Source organism: Mizuhopecten yessoensis, unplaced genomic scaffold (assembly GCF_002113885.1).
Source record: "Mizuhopecten yessoensis strain PY_sf001 unplaced genomic scaffold, ASM211388v2 scaffold11169, whole genome shotgun sequence".
NCBI lineage: Eukaryota > Metazoa > Mollusca > Bivalvia > Pectinida > Pectinidae > Mizuhopecten > Mizuhopecten yessoensis.
The window spans coordinates 402515-425077 of record NW_018408914.1 but is presented as its reverse complement, the minus strand read 5'-3'; the positions used below and the strand labels follow the sequence as shown (position 1 = coordinate 425077).

Sequence of the window (22563 nt, the reverse complement as noted above, 5' to 3'; positions counted from 1 at the left end):
ATTTTCAAATCGTTGGCATCGGATTATATCCGGTTACCTCAAATAATGTAAACTTTTGCCCCAGAGGGAATTCAAATACGTAATATGTGATGCGAACTTCATTGGTAGATGGCCAATATGTGACATTTGGACTTTATATGGCTTGCATTTTTTCGGGAGATAAAGCCAATTCTATCAAATATGTATAATAAGAATGTTTACATGATAAATAACAAAGTGTAGCTATATCTAAATTAAGTAAAATCCTATTTTGTTAACTTCTTCATTACTAGTCCTTAAATAAAAGGGAAATAACTTCACACATCACTATTATACAATCTACTTTGGAGGAGTTACAGCCCCTTTATTTATCTAAAATTTAAATGTCATAAATATGTAAACATTATGTTCATCACTTGATGTTGCTGTAGGAGAGGACTTATATAGGCAATGCCTGATGTCTAATCGTGTTGACTTCTTTTGTTAATAAAATATGTTGAAATTGAATCTGGGATGCGAGATAGAAATTTCTCAATCCAGTGTCCGGAAATTAGTTGTCATTGGCGCATTATGGTTGTTTATATAAACGACGGACATCAATGTCGTACATACTACTCATAGATAATATTATCGTAATTTAAAATGTTGTGATATCTCCAGGAAAACAATTTAAAAAAAGAAGAAATGTGTTATGAGCAATATTATTTTCCTTTTTAATTTTTAGTTTATTAATACAAATATAGATATAATTTTAAAGGCATATGTAATCAACTCGTATACAATGCACATATTATTGAAATTATCTCAATATTTTCTGTTACAGTGCTGATAATACAAGTATAAAGGTTTTAATTTAAAGCAGCAACGGTTCTTTGAACTGTTGTTTATCGAATTTTCTTATTTCTAAGAGAGTCAAGTGGAAATGGTCCATTCACTTCCTTGTATATCACCGTAATAAATACTAAGGATTAAGCATCTTGTCGCTATATTTCAAACTACTAGAAGTTAGAATGTTTTCAATATTAATTGAAATCTCTCTAACTTGCATCCGTAGTGTTAAAGCATTTAATGTAATGCATGTAAACATGTTTAAATTGCACCAGCATAACAAATCAATTGTGCACGTGAAATTGTATCAAACACATGAATCAATTACAAGAAAAAATCTTAATTTTCTTACACTTCTATGCTACGTGTGAAAACGACCTATTTCTGTAAGAACAATCCTCAAAGTTCACATTAATATAGAGATATTTAGCCATTCTCTCTAGTGTCATAAACTTTGCGCATTAATCATTTTCAAAATGTATTCTTCGCGGAAGACAAAAGTATCCACAAATGCACATGAACGGTATTCATACTTTTCTTAAACGAAGAATCGGTATTGAGGGCTGTACATCAAAAGGTTTGTAAAATTGATATTGTCTTTACTTAAGTTTATGAAAGCTTTTCATAGAAGGATGTCTTTCAGTATTTTCCTATAATGACTGCATCACATAGTAGGGCTACATCTGGCTGTCAGTTTAACGCCAGTCGTTGTTTCCGATTCTGATGGCAGGTCTTGTATCCCCAACCTTCTTTGCCAAAACCAAAAGTCTGCTTTTGAAATCATCTGCACTGAGGTAACCTCCCTAAAAAGAATTGGACATTAATTATTTTGTTCGTTCGTGATTACTGATGATTTTCTCTATGTACCTTGATTATATAATTGTTGTTAGTTTTTTGTTTATAATTATAAATGAAACAGATATTTGAAAAAATATAATCCGCAACGTAACCTTCCCGGTTACTGTGTATGCAAAAACACAATGCAATGGGGCTAAGATCTTTAAAGTTGAGTGGCATAGGATGTTGTTAAGGGATTGAAGAGGCCTACACAAATAAAAACCCGACAAGTGGAATTGTTTCAATGTAAGAACGGCTTCTTCAGTGTGCAAACCTTAATGAAACTATGTATTTAATTTTTCAAATAATATCTCTTTTAATTTGTTGACACACATTTTTTTTTAACTTTTTGCGTAGAAAATCTCTCAGCATTAAACATATACAAAACGATTTTGTAAAACTGAGATGTATGTGTTAAGATATATTTTCCAGAAGTACAATGATTATATAAAGATGAGATAATGGCTCCAATACAATGTTTTATTGTTCGACGTTCCATTTTCTGGAAAATGTTGGATATGAGTTAAAATGTCTAACACTTCACCAAAACATATTCAATAATATGATAATATTCCAACATGAAACCCTCTCAAAGTGACAAGGTAGGCTCACATTATGAAGGAAATGAAATCATCTTTATTAGATAAGAACCATCATATCGTACTTTGAACGTAGACTTACCTGGAAATGACGTTTACCAGAACCACCTTCCTCATATGCGCTCCGAGCATGCAACATTCTCCTGTTGTTGAAGGCTATTACCTCCCCTGGTTTAAGTTTGGTTTCAATCTGAAAATAAGTAAGATATCAGCTTAATTGAACTGTATTTACTTGAAGTACTGAATGCACATTTTTGTCATTTTACATTTCAGTGAAATCCTAACTGGGGGATGGTGTTACGTTGTGTTGGAATTGAAGGATAGCAATGCTGAAAAGGAGTCGAAAACACTTACATAGAGAACACTCACATAGATACATCAATAGTAGTAAGAGGAGTCGAGAACACTTACATAGATACATTAATAATATTACAAGGAGTCGACAACATTTTCATAGATACATCAATAGTAGTAAGAGGAGTCGAGAACACTTACATAGAAACATCAATAGTAGTAAGAGGAGTCGAGAACACTTACGTATATACATCAATAGTAATAAGAGGAGTCGACAACACTTACATATATACATCAACAGTAGTAAGAGGAGTCGAGAACACTTACATAGAAACATCAATAGTAGAAAGAGTAGTCGAGAACACTTGCGTATATACATCAATAGTAAGAGGAGTCGAAAACACTTACATAGATACATCAACAGGAGGAAGAGGAGACGAGAACACTTACTTAGGTACATCAATAGTAGTAAGTGGAGTCGAGAACACTTACATAGATACATCAACAGTAGTAAGAGGAGACGAGAACACTTACATAGGTACATCAATAGTAGTAAGTGGAGTCGAGAACACTTACATAGATACATCAATAGTAGTAAGAGGAGTCGAGAACACTTACATAGATCCATCAATAGTAGTAAGAGGAGTCGGGAACATTTACATAGATACATCAATAGTAGTAAGAGGAGTCGGGAACACTTACCTAGATACATCAACAGTAGTAAGAGGAGTCGAGAACACTTACATAGGTACATCAATAGTAGTAAGTGGAGTCGAGAACACTTACATAGATACATCAATAGTAGTTAGAGGAGTCGAGAACACTTACATAGATACATCAATAGTATTAAGAGGAGTCGAGAACACTTACATATATACATCAACAGTAGTGAGAGGAGTCGGGAACACTTACATATATACATCAACAGTAGTAAGAGGAGTCGAGAACATTTACATAGATACATCAGCAGTAGTAGAGGAGTCGAGAACACTTACATAGATACATCAACAGTAGTGAGAGGAGTCGAGAACACTTACATAGATACATCAATAGTAGTGAGAGGAGTCGAGAACACTTACATAGATACATCAACAGTAGTAAGAGGAGTCGAGAACACTTACATAGATCCATCAATAGTAGTAAGAGGAGTCGGTAACACTTACATAGATACATCAACAGTAGTAAGAGGAGACGAGAACACTTACATAGATACATCAACAGTAGTAAGAGGAGTCGAGAACATTTACATAGATACATCAATAGTAGTAAGAGGAGTCGGTAACACTTACATAGATACATCAACAGTAGTAAGAGGAGTCGAGAACATTTACTTAGATACATCAATAGTAGGAAGAGGAGTCGAGAAAACTTACATATATACATCAACAGTAGTGAGAGGAGTCGGGAACACTTACAAATATACATCAACAGTAGTGAGAGGAGTCGAGAACACTTACATAGATACATCAATAGTAGTAAGAGGAGTCGAGAACATTTACATAGATACATCAACAGTAGTAAGAGGAGTCGACAACATTTACATATATACATCAATAGTAGTAAGAGGAGACGAGAACACTTACATAGATACATCAACAGTAGTAAGAAGAGTCGAGAACACTCACATAGATACATCAATAGAATTAAGAGGAGTCGAGAACACTTACATATATACATCAACAGTAGTGAGAGGAGTCGAGAACACTTACATAGATACATCAATAGTATTAAGAGGAGTCGAGAACACTTACATAGATACATCAACAGTAGTGAGAGGAGTCGGGAACACTTACATATATACATCAACAGTAGTGAGAGGAGTCGAGAACACTTACATAGATACATCAATAGTGTTAAAAGGTGTCGACAACACTTACATAGATACATCAACAGTATGGATTATACTTGTTTACATGCGTACTTCTATAACTAAATAAAACAGCGGACCAATTTTGGTTTCTTCCATGTCCCTTTCGAAAATACTCAGAAGAAAACCCCAATCTGCAGCGGTCTACATTAGTCGTGTTTTACGATATACGGGCATTAGGAAACAGCAGGTCTTATCTTCGTTTTCCTCGATATCCCCAGGCAGAAAAGAAGGAAGGAACCTTCCGCGATTCTGCAGGAGGAGGGGCCATATTAGTCATCTCTTACGACCACTTAGTGTGATACAGTAGGCCTATTGTTTTCCCAACCCTACTAACGGTATCATTTTGTGATATGATGGAATATCATGTATTCGTATAAAGTACAAAACCCTTTTATGTGTGGGCACACTCACTACATCCTCAGAAAACTCGACAGCTCGTCCAAGAAGTTGGTAGGCATTATAAAACTCCTCCACGTCTTCCTGAAACAGATTTAGGAACAAATGCCCTTTTTTCAAATAGTTGAAATCTGAGTCCTCAATTTGTATAATATAAACGGAGGGTGTCACCTGTTACCAGGTGAGCTATTAAGGCCCTGTGCCTCTTGTTGTACTATCTACAGTGACACAATCTACATTGGTCTAATAACGGTATTATCTATAAAGTGACATAAACTACGTTAATATAACAGTGTGTTATTTATAGTGATATTGACTACGTCCTGTTTACTTGTCAATTGTTTTTGTTCTTTACAAAAACTAAAAATTACAGCTTTATTTTATTGACTTCATAATCAATCCTCACCTCCGGAACTTCCAACGGGGCGTGCATGTACGTGTGCCACACGACCGATATGACCTGCAAAACGAATCAATTGGATTGCAGTTGTGATTAAATACAGCTCCTGGTTAAACAGCAATACCACACATGTTTACAAAGGCGTGCTCAATCAAACAAACAAAAGCGGGTTTTATACTACTTAGTACCAAATATATTATTTTATATTACAAGCGTAACCAAATGATTATTCAATACTTGAATTAATATTTACATTGAAATATCCTTTATCTTATAAGTACAACATCTGTGAAAATGTAGATTAAAGTGTATCAACCTGAAGACAACACGACAAGTTCAATTTGACAAATATAAAGTAAAGTTGATCAATGCTACAACCGGAAATAATTAAACATGACACAGCGAGAAGAATGCCAGCAAGTGCTGGGTGAAGGAATTTAATCATGTCATAATTAATAGTTTTCTCGAAGTTACGAAAAAACTATGTCGTTATGTTGCCTTGCTATATTTATAAACCGTCTTCCAATCCTCAGTTACTGTCAATAATGTTGTCACATACCCTGCTCTGAATAAAGAGAGATAAGGGTGAAGACACCATCAAAAACGTCACTGACAGTGAAGTGCATGGATCTCTCTACAACCTCAGATATTTCTGGCAATGTTCTTACATGTACTAGTCTTTAGTTTTCTTTGTCAAATGTATTAATTGATCTTGCATGCGCTATATTTAAATTATCTGGAAAGGTTGCATTTTTTATGAGGGTGGTGACTGGTTTTATTATGAAAGGCTGAGCTAGTGATAGACGGTTTTGTCGTGACCTGTGGATTTGGTTGAATCATTATGACATATTTTCACCAACAGGAATGCATTTATGTTGTTTCTTCTGTCTCTATATACGTCGTCTGTGGTGTGGCAGTAGCTCTCTATGTCTCTATCTACGTCGTCTATGGTGTGGTTGTAGTTCTCTATGTCTCTATCTACGTCGTCTATGGTGTGGCTGTAGTTCTCTATGTCTCTATCTACGTCGTCTATGGTGTGGCTGTAGTTCTCTATGTCTCTATCTACGTCGTCTATGGTGTGGCTGTAGTTCTCTATGTCTCTATCTACGTCGTCTATGGTGTGGCTGTAGTTCTCTATGTCTCTATCTACGTCGTCTATGGTGTGGCTGTAGTTCTCTATGTCTCTATCTACGTCGTCTATGGTGTGGCTGTAGTTCTCTATGTCTCTATCTACGTCGTCTATGGTGTGGCTGTAGTTCTCTATGTCTCTATCTACGTCGTCTATGGTGTGGCTGTAGTTCTCTATGTCTCTATCTACGTCGTCTATGGTGTGGCTGTAGTTCTCTATGTCTCTATCTACGTCGTCTATGGTGTGGCTGTAGTTCTCTATGTCTCTATCTACGTCGTCTATGGTGTGGCTGTAGTTCTCTATGTCTCTATCTACGTCGTCTATGGTGTGGCTGTAGTTCTCTATGTCTCTATCTACGTCGTCTATGGTGTGGCTGTAGTTCTCTATGTCTCTATCTACGTCGTCTATGGTGTGGCTGTAGTTCTCTATGTCTCTATCTACGTCGTCTATGGTGTGGCTGTAGTTCTCTATGTCTCTATCTACGTCGTCTATGGTGTGGCTGTAGTTCTCTATGTCTCTATCTACGTCGTCTATGGTGTGGCTGTAGTTCTCTATGTCTCTATCTACGTCGTCTATGGTGTGGCTGTAGTTCTCTATGTCTCTATCTACGTCGTCTATGGTGTGGCTGTAGTTCTCTATGTCTCTATCTACGTCGTCTATGGTGTGGCTGTAGTTCTCTATGTCTCTATCTACGTCGTCTATGGTGTGGCTGTAGTTCTCTATGTCTCTATCTACGTCGTCTATGGTGTGGCTGTAGTTCTCTATGTCTCTATCTACGTCGTCTATGGTGTGGCTGTAGTTCTCTATGTCTCTATCTACGTCGTCTATGGTGTGGCTGTAGTTCTCTATGTCTCTATCTACGTCGTCTATGGTGTGGCTGTAGTTCTCTATGTCTCTATCTACGTCGTCTATGGTGTGGCTGTAGTTCTCTATGTCTCTATCTACGTCGTCTATGGTGTGGCTGTAGTTCTCTATGTCTCTATCTACGTCGTCTATGGTGTGGCTGTAGTTCTCTATGTCTCTATCTACGTCGTCTATGGTGTGGCTGTAGTTCTCTATGTCTCTATCTACGTCGTCTATGGTGTGGCTGTAGTTCTCTATGTCTCTATCTACGTCGTCTATGGTGTGGCTGTAGTTCTCTATGTCTCTATCTACGTCGTCTATGGTGTGGCTGTAGTTCTCTATGTCTCTATCTACGTCGTCTATGGTGTGGCTGTAGTTCTCTATGTCTCTATCTACGTCGTCTATGGTGTGGCTGTAGTTCTCTATGTCTCTATCTACGTCGTCTATGGTGTGGCTGTAGTTCTCTATGTCTCTATCTACGTCGTCTATGGTGTGGCTGTAGTTCTCTATGTCTCTATCTACGTCGTCTATGGTGTGGCTGTAGTTCTCTATGTCTCTATCTACGTCGTCTATGGTGTGGCTGTAGTTCTCTATGTCTCTATCTACGTCGTCTATGGTGTGGCTGTAGTTCTCTATGTCTCTATCTACGTCGTCTATGGTGTGGCTGTAGTTCTCTATGTCTCTATCTACGTCGTCTATGGTGTGGCTGTAGTTCTCTATGTCTCTATCTACGTCGTCTATGGTGTGGCTGTAGTTCTCTATGTCTCTATCTACGTCGTCTATGGTGTGGCTGTAGTTCTCTATGTCTCTATCTACGTCGTCTATGGTGTGGCTGTAGTTCTCTATGTCTCTATCTACGTCGTCTATGGTGTGGCTGTAGTTCTCTATGTCTCTATCTACGTCGTCTATGGTGTGGCTGTAGTTCTCTATGTCTCTATCTACGTCGTCTATGGTGTGGCTGTAGTTCTCTATGTCTCTATCTACGTCGTCTATGGTGTGGCTGTAGTTCTCTATGTCTCTATCTACGTCGTCTATGGTGTGGCTGTAGTTCTCTATGTCTCTATCTACGTCGTCTATGGTGTGGCTGTAGTTCTCTATGTCTCTATCTACGTCGTCTATGGTGTGGCTGTAGTTCTCTATGTCTCTATCTACGTCGTCTATGGTGTGGCTGTAGTTCTCTATGTCTCTATCTACGTCGTCTATGGTGTGGCTGTAGTTCTCTATGTCTCTATCTACGTCGTCTATGGTGTGGCTGTAGTTCTCTATGTCTCTATCTACGTCGTCTATGGTGTGGCTGTAGTTCTCTATGTCTCTATCTACGTCGTCTATGGTGTGGCTGTAGTTCTCTATGTCTCTATCTACGTCGTCTATGGTGTGGCTGTAGTTCTCTATGTCTCTATCTACGTCGTCTATGGTGTGGCTGTAGTTCTCTATGTCTCTATCTACGTCGTCTATGGTGTGGCTGTAGTTCTCTATGTCTCTATCTACGTCGTCTATGGTGTGGCTGTAGTTCTCTATGTCTCTATCTACGTCGTCTATGGTGTGGCTGTAGTTCTCTATGTCTCTATCTACGTCGTCTATGGTGTGGCTGTAGTTCTCTATGTCTCTATCTACGTCGTCTATGGTGTGGCTGTAGTTCTCTATGTCTCTATCTACGTCGTCTATGGTGTGGCTGTAGTTCTCTATGTCTCTATCTACGTCGTCTATGGTGTGGCTGTAGTTCTCTATGTCTCTATCTACGTCGTCTATGGTGTGGCTGTAGTTCTCTATGTCTCTATCTACGTCGTCTATGGTGTGGCTGTAGTTCTCTATGTCTCTATCTACGTCGTCTATGGTGTGGCTGTAGTTCTCTATGTCTCTATCTACGTCGTCTATGGTGTGGCTGTAGTTCTCTATGTCTCTATCTACGTCGTCTATGGTGTGGCTGTAGTTCTCTATGTCTCTATCTACGTCGTCTATGGTGTGGCTGTAGTTCTCTATGTCTCTATCTACGTCGTCTATGGTGTGGCTGTAGTTCTCTATGTCTCTATCTACGTCGTCTATGGTGTGGCTGTAGTTCTCTATGTCTCTATCTACGTCGTCTATGGTGTGGCTGTAGTTCTCTATGTCTCTATCTACGTCGTCTATGGTGTGGCTGTAGTTCTCTATGTCTCTATCTACGTCGTCTATGGTGTGGCTGTAGTTCTCTATGTCTCTATCTACGTCGTCTATGGTGTGGCTGTAGTTCTCTATGTCTCTATCTACGTCGTCTATGGTGTGGCTGTAGTTCTCTATGTCTCTATCTACGTCGTCTATGGTGTGGCTGTAGTTCTCTATGTCTCTATCTACGTCGTCTATGGTGTGGCTGTAGTTCTCTATGTCTCTATCTACGTCGTCTATGGTGTGGCTGTAGTTCTCTATGTCTCTATCTACGTCGTCTATGGTGTGGCTGTAGTTCTCTATGTCTCTATCTACGTCGTCTATGGTGTGGCTGTAGTTCTCTATGTCTCTATCTACGTCGTCTATGGTGTGGCTGTAGTTCTCTATGTCTCTATCTACGTCGTCTATGGTGTGGCTGTAGTTCTCTATGTCTCTATCTACGTCGTCTATGGTGTGGCTGTAGTTCTCTATGTCTCTATCTACGTCGTCTATGGTGTGGCTGTAGTTCTCTATGTCTCTATCTACGTCGTCTATGGTGTGGCTGTAGTTCTCTATGTCTCTATCTACGTCGTCTATGGTGTGGCTGTAGTTCTCTATGTCTCTATCTACGTCGTCTATGGTGTGGCTGTAGTTCTCTATGTCTCTATCTACGTCGTCTATGGTGTGGCTGTAGTTCTCTATGTCTCTATCTACGTCGTCTATGGTGTGGCTGTAGTTCTCTATGTCTCTATCTACGTCGTCTATGGTGTGGCTGTAGTTCTCTATGTCTCTATCTACGTCGTCTATGGTGTGGCTGTAGTTCTCTATGTCTCTATCTACGTCGTCTATGGTGTGGCTGTAGTTCTCTATGTCTCTATCTACGTCGTCTATGGTGTGGCTGTAGTTCTCTATGTCTCTATCTACGTCGTCTATGGTGTGGCTGTAGTTCTCTATGTCTCTATCTACGTCGTCTATGGTGTGGCTGTAGTTCTCTATGTCTCTATCTACGTCGTCTATGGTGTGGCTGTAGTTCTCTATGTCTCTATCTACGTCGTCTATGGTGTGGCTGTAGTTCTCTATGTCTCTATCTACGTCGTCTATGGTGTGGCTGTAGTTCTCTATGTCTCTATCTACGTCGTCTATGGTGTGGCTGTAGTTCTCTATGTCTCTATCTACGTCGTCTATGGTGTGGCTGTAGTTCTCTATGTCTCTATCTACGTCGTCTATGGTGTGGCTGTAGTTCTCTATGTCTCTATCTACGTCGTCTATGGTGTGGCTGTAGTTCTCTATGTCTCTATCTACGTCGTCTATGGTGTGGCTGTAGTTCTCTATGTCTCTATCTACGTCGTCTATGGTGTGGCTGTAGTTCTCTATGTCTCTATCTACGTCGTCTATGGTGTGGCTGTAGTTCTCTATGTCTCTATCTACGTCGTCTATGGTGTGGCTGTAGTTCTCTATGTCTCTATCTACGTCGTCTATGGTGTGGCTGTAGTTCTCTATGTCTCTATCTACGTCGTCTATGGTGTGGCTGTAGTTCTCTATGTCTCTATCTACGTCGTCTATGGTGTGGCTGTAGTTCTCTATGTCTCTATCTACGTCGTCTATGGTGTGGCTGTAGTTCTCTATGTCTCTATCTACGTCGTCTATGGTGTGGCTGTAGTTCTCTATGTCTCTATCTACGTCGTCTATGGTGTGGCTGTAGTTCTCTATGTCTCTATCTACGTCGTCTATGGTGTGGCTGTAGTTCTCTATGTCTCTATCTACGTCGTCTATGGTGTGGCTGTAGTTCTCTATGTCTCTATCTACGTCGTCTATGGTGTGGCTGTAGTTCTCTATGTCTCTATCTACGTCGTCTATGGTGTGGCTGTAGTTCTCTATGTCTCTATCTACGTCGTCTATGGTGTGGCTGTAGTTCTCTATGTCTCTATCTACGTCGTCTATGGTGTGGCTGTAGTTCTCTATGTCTCTATCTACGTCGTCTATGGTGTGGCTGTAGTTCTCTATGTCTCTATCTACGTCGTCTATGGTGTGGCTGTAGTTCTCTATGTCTCTATCTACGTCGTCTATGGTGTGGCTGTAGTTCTCTATGTCTCTATCTACGTCGTCTATGGTGTGGCTGTAGTTCTCTATGTCTCTATCTACGTCGTCTATGGTGTGGCTGTAGTTCTCTATGTCTCTATCTACGTCGTCTATGGTGTGGCTGTAGTTCTCTATGTCTCTATCTACGTCGTCTATGGTGTGGCTGTAGTTCTCTATGTCTCTATCTACGTCGTCTATGGTGTGGCTGTAGTTCTCTATGTCTCTATCTACGTCGTCTATGGTGTGGCTGTAGTTCTCTATGTCTCTATCTACGTCGTCTATGGTGTGGCTGTAGTTCTCTATGTCTCTATCTACGTCGTCTATGGTGTGGCTGTAGTTCTCTATGTCTCTATCTACGTCGTCTATGGTGTGGCTGTAGTTCTCTATGTCTCTATCTACGTCGTCTATGGTGTGGCTGTAGTTCTCTATGTCTCTATCTACGTCGTCTATGGTGTGGCTGTAGTTCTCTATGTCTCTATCTACGTCGTCTATGGTGTGGCTGTAGTTCTCTATGTCTCTATCTACGTCGTCTATGGTGTGGCTGTAGTTCTCTATGTCTCTATCTACGTCGTCTATGGTGTGGCTGTAGTTCTCTATGTCTCTATCTACGTCGTCTATGGTGTGGCTGTAGTTCTCTATGTCTCTATCTACGTCGTCTATGGTGTGGCTGTAGTTCTCTATGTCTCTATCTACGTCGTCTATGGTGTGGCTGTAGTTCTCTATGTCTCTATCTACGTCGTCTATGGTGTGGCTGTAGTTCTCTATGTCTCTATCTACGTCGTCTATGGTGTGGCTGTAGTTCTCTATGTCTCTATCTACGTCGTCTATGGTGTGGCTGTAGTTCTCTATGTCTCTATCTACGTCGTCTATGGTGTGGCTGTAGTTCTCTATGTCTCTATCTACGTCGTCTATGGTGTGGCTGTAGTTCTCTATGTCTCTATCTACGTCGTCTATGGTGTGGCTCTAGTTTTCTATGTCTCTATCTACGTCGTCTATGGTGTGGCTGTAGTTCTCTATGTCTCTATCTACGTCGTCTATGGTATGGCTGTAGTTTTCTATGTCTCTAACTACGTCGTCTACAGTGCGGTTGCTGTTCCATATGTCTCTATCTACTTCGTCTATGGGATTACTGTTGTCTTAAGCTACGTCGTCTATATATAGTGTGGCTGGTGTTCCTGTTTTTCTAGCTACGTCGATTATGGTCTAGCTGTTGCTGCCTATTTCTCTTGCTACGTCGTCTATGGTGTTGCTGAAGTTCTCTATGTCTATAGCTACGTCGTCATTGGTGTTGCTGTTGTTCCCTGTGTCTCAAGTTGCGTCGACTATAGTGTTGCTGTTGTTCCCTTCGGTGGAAACCATGTCATACTTAATATCACAAAGAACAATAACATCATCATATTTGGTCGTACACAAGTCAAGCGTTTTACAAAAATTATGGGTGAGATATCTATCATTTAAATTTGGCGGTCTGCAAATGCCCTGTATGAACTATTCCAAATTATTTGTGGTCATTTTTACTGAAAGAGATTCAACTACCATGACCATTTCTGTCGCATCTCTAGAGATGGTTTTGGACTATATTGAATTGGGCATCAGGGAAACTCTCATAAATTTTGGTTTCCGCAAGTAAAAATTGATCAACAACGTTGATAATAAAAAAAAAAATCGAAAAATTGATCAAATTTGTTTCTGATGTTGTTTATAACCAAGTAAACACACAAGAAGTTTATAGGGTGATTTGTCCTCATTGGTACGGAAAATCGGAAATGGTGGAAGGGAGACAACTCTCAGTAACGTGTATGTTGTCAACATTGATATAAGCTGTTTATATGTCTAGCAGATCATTTGCGAGCTGCCTGTGGTGATTTTTGGGAAGTTATTAACAGGAAGAGCTCGTTTAAGTTCGTTTTTGCACTTCGGACATTGCCAGTCAAAGTTTGCACGGTTTTGCATGTTTACACATTTGATGTGTGACTATCGATCACAAGTTTCAAACATCACAGTCCTCAAAAATACTAGTACCAATCGTAATTACGAAAAAACTACTACAAAATATTATTGTCGGAATCACGCCATGAAAAAAGTTTCACGTGGAATTAGTCGACTTACATTGTAAATCAAATCCTTCATGAAACTACAACTCTAAGATAAATGTGGAACCTTTAGATAGATCCCCTCTTGTTTTTGGTAATATAATCTAACGTGTTAAAATAACTATATTGAATACAAGCAGTGCGACATGTCTTTGGGGATATTTTATTCGTTTAAAGCTTTAAAACTCTATCATGATAGACAGCTTCCTGTAAAGTGACTATATCTTTTATTCGTCATATGCTAGTATTCGTGACATATTGATTTCGTGATCGTCTCAAAAAACACACACGAAATGAAAAAAATGATGTAATTCGCTGAATATATCATTTACAGTTTTTCGAAAGAAAAGTTTGCTTCGTTTAGTTTTCCTTTTACAAAAGTCATTGGTAAAACATTTATCAGCATTATTTCCTTTATTCACCTTATTGGTGACGCAATGAGCCTTTAAACGTTTCAGTTTTCACCGCTGCATCATTAACGAATTGATATTATCATTTATGCGTAGTATCACCTAATAATTACCTCTCTTTGGTCATCCAGGTATATCATCGGACGTCTTTTGGACATCAGGACAGGGTAGTCACTGTAAATATTCCAGTATTATCAGTTTATATTCTACACAAATTTCTATATTACAAATATAGCCAGTATACGTCGCGCTAACTATTGTTTAGTGTTCATGTCGTAGCTCACCTGTTGTCGTATTCCAGTTGGATGGAGATAGGGACCCTACAAAGTGTTGTAAACTCATTTGGATGCTGAACTCGGAACTTAGCCAGAACTTGATACATGTCCAGGAACCTTGTTACTCCTCCTTTAACAGTTTCATCAAATCTAAGAGTACAGAAATATTTGAATTACAATTGGTAAAAGAGTCCATAATATTTAGTCTTATGATTTTGGCCTTACCTACCTAAGTTAACAACCTATGTCACTGACATTGCAATATCGCGATTTTGTAATTCACTATGAGAGCAGGAATTGAAGTAGGTTTTTATTATCGCTTTGTTGTATTGTTTAGATAAATTATTGTTAGTGTAAATAATCTCAAATAATTCCGCAGTTTATATGCTATTTATGACACACTACATGAAGCACGTTACCCAAAATGGTAAGCAATCTGAGCTCTGAAGTGTCCATATTTTGTTTTATGTGATCGTAACGTCGGCAATAGATTTTAAACAAATGATTTACAGAGGCTTTTTTACATGAACGACTCGAACAGTTGGTATCCATGCAAACGTTACTGACGGGAGTTTCAAACATCAAAAAGGACGATTTTATACATTTCAAATTTCATTCATCTTGTACATGTAAGATGAAAGATTGAAGGTCTTCAATATCTATATGATATAGCTATAGATCTTACCTGTACTTACATGGGTACAGCAAATGCAAAGGTGAAGACATTCAAGCTGCCTATTAATAAATTGTATGTACCACACGAAACAGCGTTCTGGGTGACAATTGTGGTGACAACTGTACGACTAAAATGTTACCTTACAATAGCGTCTTAGAACGGGCTCAAACGCAACTGCTTTTCATTATTTGGCATATTTTTTTTAACTTGATTTTACTTTGGTATTTACAGAAAAATTAAGGGTCCATCTTAATGCTATAAGGGTAAACGTTTGAAGGGTTTTAAACACCCCTTATAACCCTAACGTAAGATAAAAGCTGACAGGCATACTAAATTCTGATCATGTCGAATTTGCTAATTAGTTTGTCAGCGATGCCGAGTTTTTTGTCGTTTGATATCCTCGACTGTTCCCTCATATAATATGTAATACACACAAAACTGTCAAGAAACCTATTTGAAATCGATCATTGTAAAAATAAATTCGAAGTAAATATCAGTTGCTACCTGAGGCAATGGAGGAACTGGATGCCAGGTTGTCCCTCGTACACGGGGAGGTCTTGATGGAAGTGCAGCGCCACACTCGTAAAGGATGCATTAACTGGATCATCAAGCGTGGCTACCTCAAACAGCTGTAAAAATGCACAGGTATGATTTGTGTCACACACAAAAAACTTCTGAATAAACAGCATTAGAATGGTTTTGTCAATTCCATTGAAAAAGTCACAAATGGATACAATTTGAATCAAAGCCAGTGCATTTAATCACATTCCCTAATAAGGTAACTCTGTGTTAAAGTATCAATAAGTATATAGTACATGCATAACATTATTCAGATGAACGTACTTACGTAACCGTACGGGGTATGTATGATTGGTCCAATTTTTCTGATCACCTGTAAACGATACAGGGGACGTTCATGGACAAAAGTAACTATGATGTTTCAATGCTTAATATTATCTTTTATAGCAATGGTAACATTATTGTTGTTATGTGTTATTAAATCATAATCTCCCCACCGCAACAGCAATATAGTTCATACAGGGCATTTGCAGACCGACAAATATAGAGTTTTAATCGATAATTTATGAAATAACTTTAAAGGATTAGACAGATTTAACCTTTATAATTATCTCATCAATAGTGAGTTTGATTTTGATATGAAGATCCTTCAGTAAGATCGTGTGCTGTATGGTTAACAGTGACAATAGTTTACACTAACCTTCTCTAAGTAATCTCTTTCCTTGGGAACTCCAGATAACTTTGCTAGGCCATCTTCATTCAGCGTCCGCAACCATCTGAATCATTCATTATGTCTATAATACATATATTGCCTTATCAAAGCGATTTCCTTCTTCATAATTACATTAACCAGTAAATATCATTTTGCTTATCTATAGAGGTTATTGTGTAACGCCTTGGAAGTGCCATCTTGTAGTGTTCTACATAGAAAGGTTTTCATGCTGTATCAAACACATCGTCAATACACAAAACAAGTTCTCAGGTCAAAGTTTCTATCAAAGAACGGGAACTGGGAAGAAACTAAAACAACAACAAAGATATACTGAAACAACAAAGACGAAACCAGAAGTTTTCCTGAATTACATGATGCATCTGTCATACACGTCAAATCTAGTTGCAAGACAGTCGTCACGCAATTAAAAAATCTGAACTCGTGAAAGATAATGAAATCTAATAATTAAAATCCCGGTCATGGTGACAGCAATAACTTTTTTTTGTTAAGGACATATAAAATTTAGAACTGAAGAAGAAGACTTTGTGATATTTTCAATTATTTGTATTAATGAAGTATTTGTGAACAAAAACACGATACCTGTAAAGCCCCTCCTCAGAGTTGTCTACATCCTTCCAGGACAGCATCTCTATCGTTTTCTGCAAATTACAAGAACATAAAATAGACTGATATTGCAGCGTCTAACATTTTTTACAATCGATATCGCCTTGTATTGAGTATAAACGTTCCACGCATGCGCGATGAACGACAAGGTGTAACATTAATTTTCATTTTCCGTGTTATTTCAGTAAATCTACTATCAAAAGACAAAGAAAACCTCGGGTATAGAAGGTAAGAGTAGTTTTATAAAAGTGATCACTACGGATATTTACCGTGTGAATGAGAATTTATTTCGAAACACATGTTTTTGGACAAAAATCATTTTCTCACTTCTTCCTCATATATTGTATCAAATATCGGTTCACTTACTGTTATGAAAGGAATTAGAGGGAAGTTAACTATCTCGTTTACGTTTGGGACATGTAAACCGTATTGCCTATGGCTATGATGTCGTCCAAAGCAAGCACAGTGACTGTCGGGACACTAGCAGCCTCCACACTACGGTATGGGCAAGCACAGTGACTGTCGGGGCACTAGCAGCCTCCACACTACTGTATAGAGCAAGCGCAGTGACTGTCGGGACACTAGCAGCCTCCCCACTACTGGATAGAGCAAGCACAGTGACTGTCGGGAAACTAAAAGCCTCCACACTACTGTATAGAGCAAGCACATTGACTGTCGGGACACTAGCAGCCTCCAGACTACTGTATGGGCAAGCACAGTGACTGTCGGGACACTAGCAGCCCCCACACTACTGTATGGGCAAGCACAGTGACTGTCGGGGCACTAGCAGCCTCCACACTACTGTATAGAGCAACCACAGTGACTGTCGGGACACTAGCAGCATCCACACTACTGTATAGAGCAAGCACAATGACTGGCGGGACACTAGCAGCCTCCCCACTACTGGATAGAGCAAGCACAGTGACTGTCGGGAAACTAAAAGCCTCCACACTACTGTATAGAGCAAGCCCAGTGACTGTCGGGACACTAGCAGCCTCCACACTACCGTGTAGAGCAAGCACAGTGACTGTCGGGGCACTAGCAGCCTCCACACTACTGTATAGAGCAACCACAGTGACTGTCGGGACACTAGCAGCATCCACACTACTGTATAGAGCAAGCACAGTGACTGTCGGGACACTAGAAGCCTCCACACTACTGTATAGAGCAAGCACAATGACTGTCGGGACACTAGCAGCCTCCCCACTACTGTATAGAGCAAGCACAGTGACTTTCGGGACACTAGCAGCCTCCACACTACTGTGTAGAGCAAGCACAGTGACTGTCGGGAAACTAAAAGCCTCCACACTACTGTATAGAGCAAACACAGTGACTGTCGGGACACTAGAATCCTCCACACTACTGTATAGAGCAACCACAGTGACTGTCGGGACACTAGCAGCCTCCACACTACTGTATAGAGCAACACTTCTGTATAACTAGTAGTGCAGGGGAAACATTGTTTAAACACTGTTCATAAATAGTCGAATTCATCTTTTCAATGTAAACTGTATTGCTGTTGAGGTCGAGATTTGATGCATGTTCTTAACCATCGGAGTAACGTTAATTAGGGCTATTATCTTCCCCAACCTAGACACTCAATTATGCTACAAAATACATTAAACAAGGAAAAGCTTACACCGCAATTTTTTCCCGTTCCGTCCATTTTATAACAAAGACCATGACAGGACCTTGTGTTATTTTAAATTTTGCTTCATGCTATCAATGTATTTTTTTATAATATTTTCAAATAACTTTTATGTGTTTTATCGTTTTAGTTATTTAGTATACGACAAAAAAGGTGGGTCTGTAAAACCACTTATCTCACATTGGTGTTATACACCGGCTTGGACACCTCTTTCTTTGCCTGGAGATGTTCCTTTGAATAAATGTGCTGCTGTAGAAAATCCTGCGAGAAGTGTCCATGATGCTGTTCCTCTTTCCACTGCACCTTTACGTCTCCAGTATCTGTGTAATATCATATTTGGATAATTAATTATTTCACGATCTAACATCATGGCGAATACTTTGATTTAAGATTACACTGTATCCACAAATATCAGGAATCTCATAGTTACAGTAATATTTAAGGAAACCTTTACAAAAGTAATGAGGGAATCACACCATGCACTGGTATTTAGGTAGTCTTCTTCATGCAGAAGTATCGGAGGGGGCTTTTCTATAGAGCTATATAGAGGGAAATCTCCATACAGTGAATTATATTGAGATAAAAACCTTCCAAAAGTAGTATTTATGTAAATTTCTCAATACATTACAATTAATACCAGAAAGAAATCCCCTACAACCACCACGTACAGTTGTAATGAAGGGAACTATTTCCTTCAGTAGTATTGAGGGAAACACCTCTTCAAAATATACTACTGGAAAACTCCTCTTTAAGGATAAACCTTAGACACACATGGGACTTTAAATGAGTATAAAGAGAAATCATCCTTACAGTAGAATTGTGAGGAGCAACTCTCTAGAATATTATTGATAATTTCCATACACCATTACTTTTGGAAACTGCGTATTGATCCCTTTCAAACATTTCGACGTAATGTTAAGTGGTTTTGTGGTTGTGGTCGTGGTATTAAAACATATTTAGTATCAAGTAGGAATATATTAAATCACAAACCGTTTTATTTACTTAAATGCTCATTCCAGCTCTGACATTTGGACAGAATAACTAATTCGTGCCATTCGTGCATACCTTAATTAAGCATCTCCTTGAATACTATGCATCATCATTAAACATCCTCGTTTTACGTCCTCTTTCTACGATTCACCAGTTAGTCAATATGGCAATATGCTACAGGTAGAACAATAACTTTGTTCCGATTATTTCATTACATATTTAAATAGATGCGTCTTTACATTGCATTTCTAGTTATAATTACCAGCCACAAGGAACTGTTTATTGCATTTGACATATTGTTATCGGTGCATTGGTCACATTTTACCTGTCTTGACAGCGTCTTCAATCTTCAACCCTAATGGAATATCTGCTGGTCGCGTGCGGAATAACCCACTGGACTCCTCCCGGCAAACCGGACATGGGCACTGGAAGCGTAGCCAGATACTGTGGAAACTGAAACAGACATACTGATCATTTTAGTGTCAGTCTCGCAGTGTTTTCAGAAAACATTACTGCTTCGTATAAACCTATCATTTACCTGCTATATGTTAAGGTGAAAGTATAATACCATTATAACACACTGTAACGTTTGCTGGAAAATGATCACAGACAGCTGATCTTTTGCTATTCTAAACAAACTTTGTACCTGAAAAAGGTACTCTAGAAAGTGACACTTGGATGCTAGCTTGTCTGCGAGGGTATCGTGTAGGAAAACACTCTAAATATTGTATTTCGTACAATTAAATATGAAATACGTCTATTACATATGTATCAGCCTCCATGTGTTTTAGGTAGGAAGAAGTCGAGCACTAGAGATCAGAGCTGGATATTTAGGTTGTTATCGGTTATTCATGACAATTGTGAAGTTTTAAAACACAGAGTCTGGCGCCAAAGTATTTCTGGACTTTGGTAACGGTATTCAACTGCTGTGATGCGATATTTCTTTCTAACTTTTTTGTCATTTATTACACTTTTACCGATCTTGTTCAATAATTATATATCTAAAGTACCTGGAAACAAGCTCTAAATATAAATTTAATCAACTCAATCAAAAAAACATTTTGATAGCATACTTTCCTCAATGATATGATACCCTCGATGTTAAACAAAATAACTTAAAGCTAACTCACTTTCCCTCCCACTGTTTACAATGATGTCACACTATTGGGAGTGTAACATTAACAACTATAAAAAGGCATTCCGCAAGTTAACTCATCCCTGACTATCAGTACACGACGTCAAAAGACGATCACATATCTTAATGCACATGTATGTAATTATACCTAGCTGTTACTGACACAAAAATGGCAATTGTGACATTTTCTTTTAAACTAATTTGTGTATCAAGATATCGTGCTACACTGCACCAATATACAATACCAGGTCTGTTATTTGTTACATAAAAATTTATCTTTACGTTGGATTTTTCCTTGTGTTTTATCTGTTTGCAACCAAAGTTCAACACAACCCTTTTGACACAAAAATGGTTACTTGACAGAACAGAAATGTAGCGACAGTAGTCTTACTCAAACGATTTACCGTCGTCCCATGTGACATTCAGCTTCTTCCCCTCATCCACAACTTGTACTTGCTGCACTGCAGACAGAAGTCTACCATTCTACAGAAGAAGAAAACATCATTGGCATTATTGTTAATCTGTAAAAGCAACGTTATTTAAGCATTATTGCTTTGTTTTCGTATTGTTTCACAACTAGACTTAAAACACCTTTTTGGTAAACATTTATGTCCAAGAGATAAAAACGATATATGTCCCTTGTTCAGTCACCTTTGTTTAGATATTCGCGACATTTTTGAATTCCTTTATTATGGTGAATTAACACCGAAATGAACATCTCGCGAAATGCACGTATAGTATCGTTACATACAGTATACTATAGAAATGTCCTATGTTGAACGGTTCCTCTAGCTGTGAAAGTTATCTCTCATCCACAAAAATGCAGAGCCTTTAAGTGTTTGCCAAAGATAGCTTAAACCTTTTAGACAATTAAGATCGAGATATGTATTGATTTGTTGATTAAATATGAATATTGCCATTCCTCAACAGAAACAATACTTGACAAGGCAAACTATCATAATTTAAGTTAACTGCGTCAAGCTCCATTCATTTCAAATATGATGTAAGTTTTAATAGTAATTACTATTAAATTGTTCAAATTATTAAATGGTCGTGACATTTGCAAACTTAAGTCATAGTCGTGTACATAAGTAAGGTAAAGATGTGTTATATAGTAATATTGGCTTGTACCGTTTTCAGCCACCGGGCAGGAGTAACAGTCTTCTGCGACCCACTTAGTTTCAAACCTACAAAATGGGAGGGAAAATCTGGTTAAAATTCAGTCTATATTCTCTTCAAATGCTTTATTATATGATATTAAACATTAGCATGCATTATTTCAAGAAGACCCCCGTCAGAAAACACTAATCATAATGAAACATTATATATAACTTGTTGTGTATATAAAGGTTGTGTATACATTTGTGAGGTATGCCAAAAAGTCAGGTTCGAGTTATCTTTATAAATCACGTGACTTAGGAAAAAAATAATCTGAATATAAGTGTTGAATATCACACTTAAACTATAGATAAACGAATGCTGAAAAGACATTATATAGTAACTAAGCATTAGGAACAGTTAAAAGTTTACGTTGAAAAAGTAACGATCTATAAAAAGAAAGCATTAACGAATACACTACGATCTTGTTCATCATTATCTTGCAAATGTTATAACTTAGATCTAATATATACCATAAAATAAACTGTGTGTCTTAAGCTATCACTGTTGTAAGAGTAAAAACGTACCGTGGTGACAGTGTCCGCCTGCCTGTCTGCAGACGGTTCTCAAAACCGAGTTAAACATGGCAATGTCAAGTAGGATAAAATCCGACTTCCACCTCCCTAACTTTCACAAAGTTGCTGGCCAGATCGGGAAAGATCAGCTGATTACCTATCTCACTGAGTTGCACACCTATCTTTCCCTTAGCTACTGATAATGCGTCAGTGGATTCACCTTTGCCCACTGGTGACGTAATCCTACCCCGGGTTGATACAGAGATGTACCGGTGTGTAGGTTTTCGTTGCGTGATAGAGAGTTAGGCTGGTGTGTAGGTTTTCGATGCGTGATAGAGAGTTATACTGGTGTGTAGGTTTTCGATGCGTGATAGAGAGTTAGGCTGGTGTGTAGGTTTTCGTTGCGTGATAAAGAGCTTTGCTGGTGTGTAGGTTT

The 22563-nt window shown here is 38.7% G+C and overlaps 1 protein-coding gene across 1 annotated transcript; it reads right to left on the bottom strand.

Moving 5' to 3' along the window:
* Window positions 1–677: 677 nt before the first annotated feature.
* LOC110467301 (gamma-butyrobetaine dioxygenase-like) lies at window positions 678–22310 on the bottom strand. The gene is made up of 15 exons (XM_021524374.1): window positions 22140–22310; window positions 21586–21641; window positions 20846–20937; window positions 19645–19772; window positions 18510–18649; window positions 16658–16716; window positions 16046–16121; window positions 15674–15718; window positions 15331–15455; window positions 14160–14300; window positions 13989–14049; window positions 5210–5263; window positions 4819–4887; window positions 2326–2433; window positions 678–1610 (listed from the first exon to the last, which is right to left on the bottom strand). The coding sequence occupies exons 1-15, from the start codon at window positions 22195–22197 to the stop codon at window positions 1503–1505; spliced, it is 1320 nt and encodes a 439-aa protein (XP_021380049.1). The 5' UTR covers window positions 22198–22310; the 3' UTR covers window positions 678–1502.
* Window positions 22311–22563: the final 253 nt, after the last annotated feature.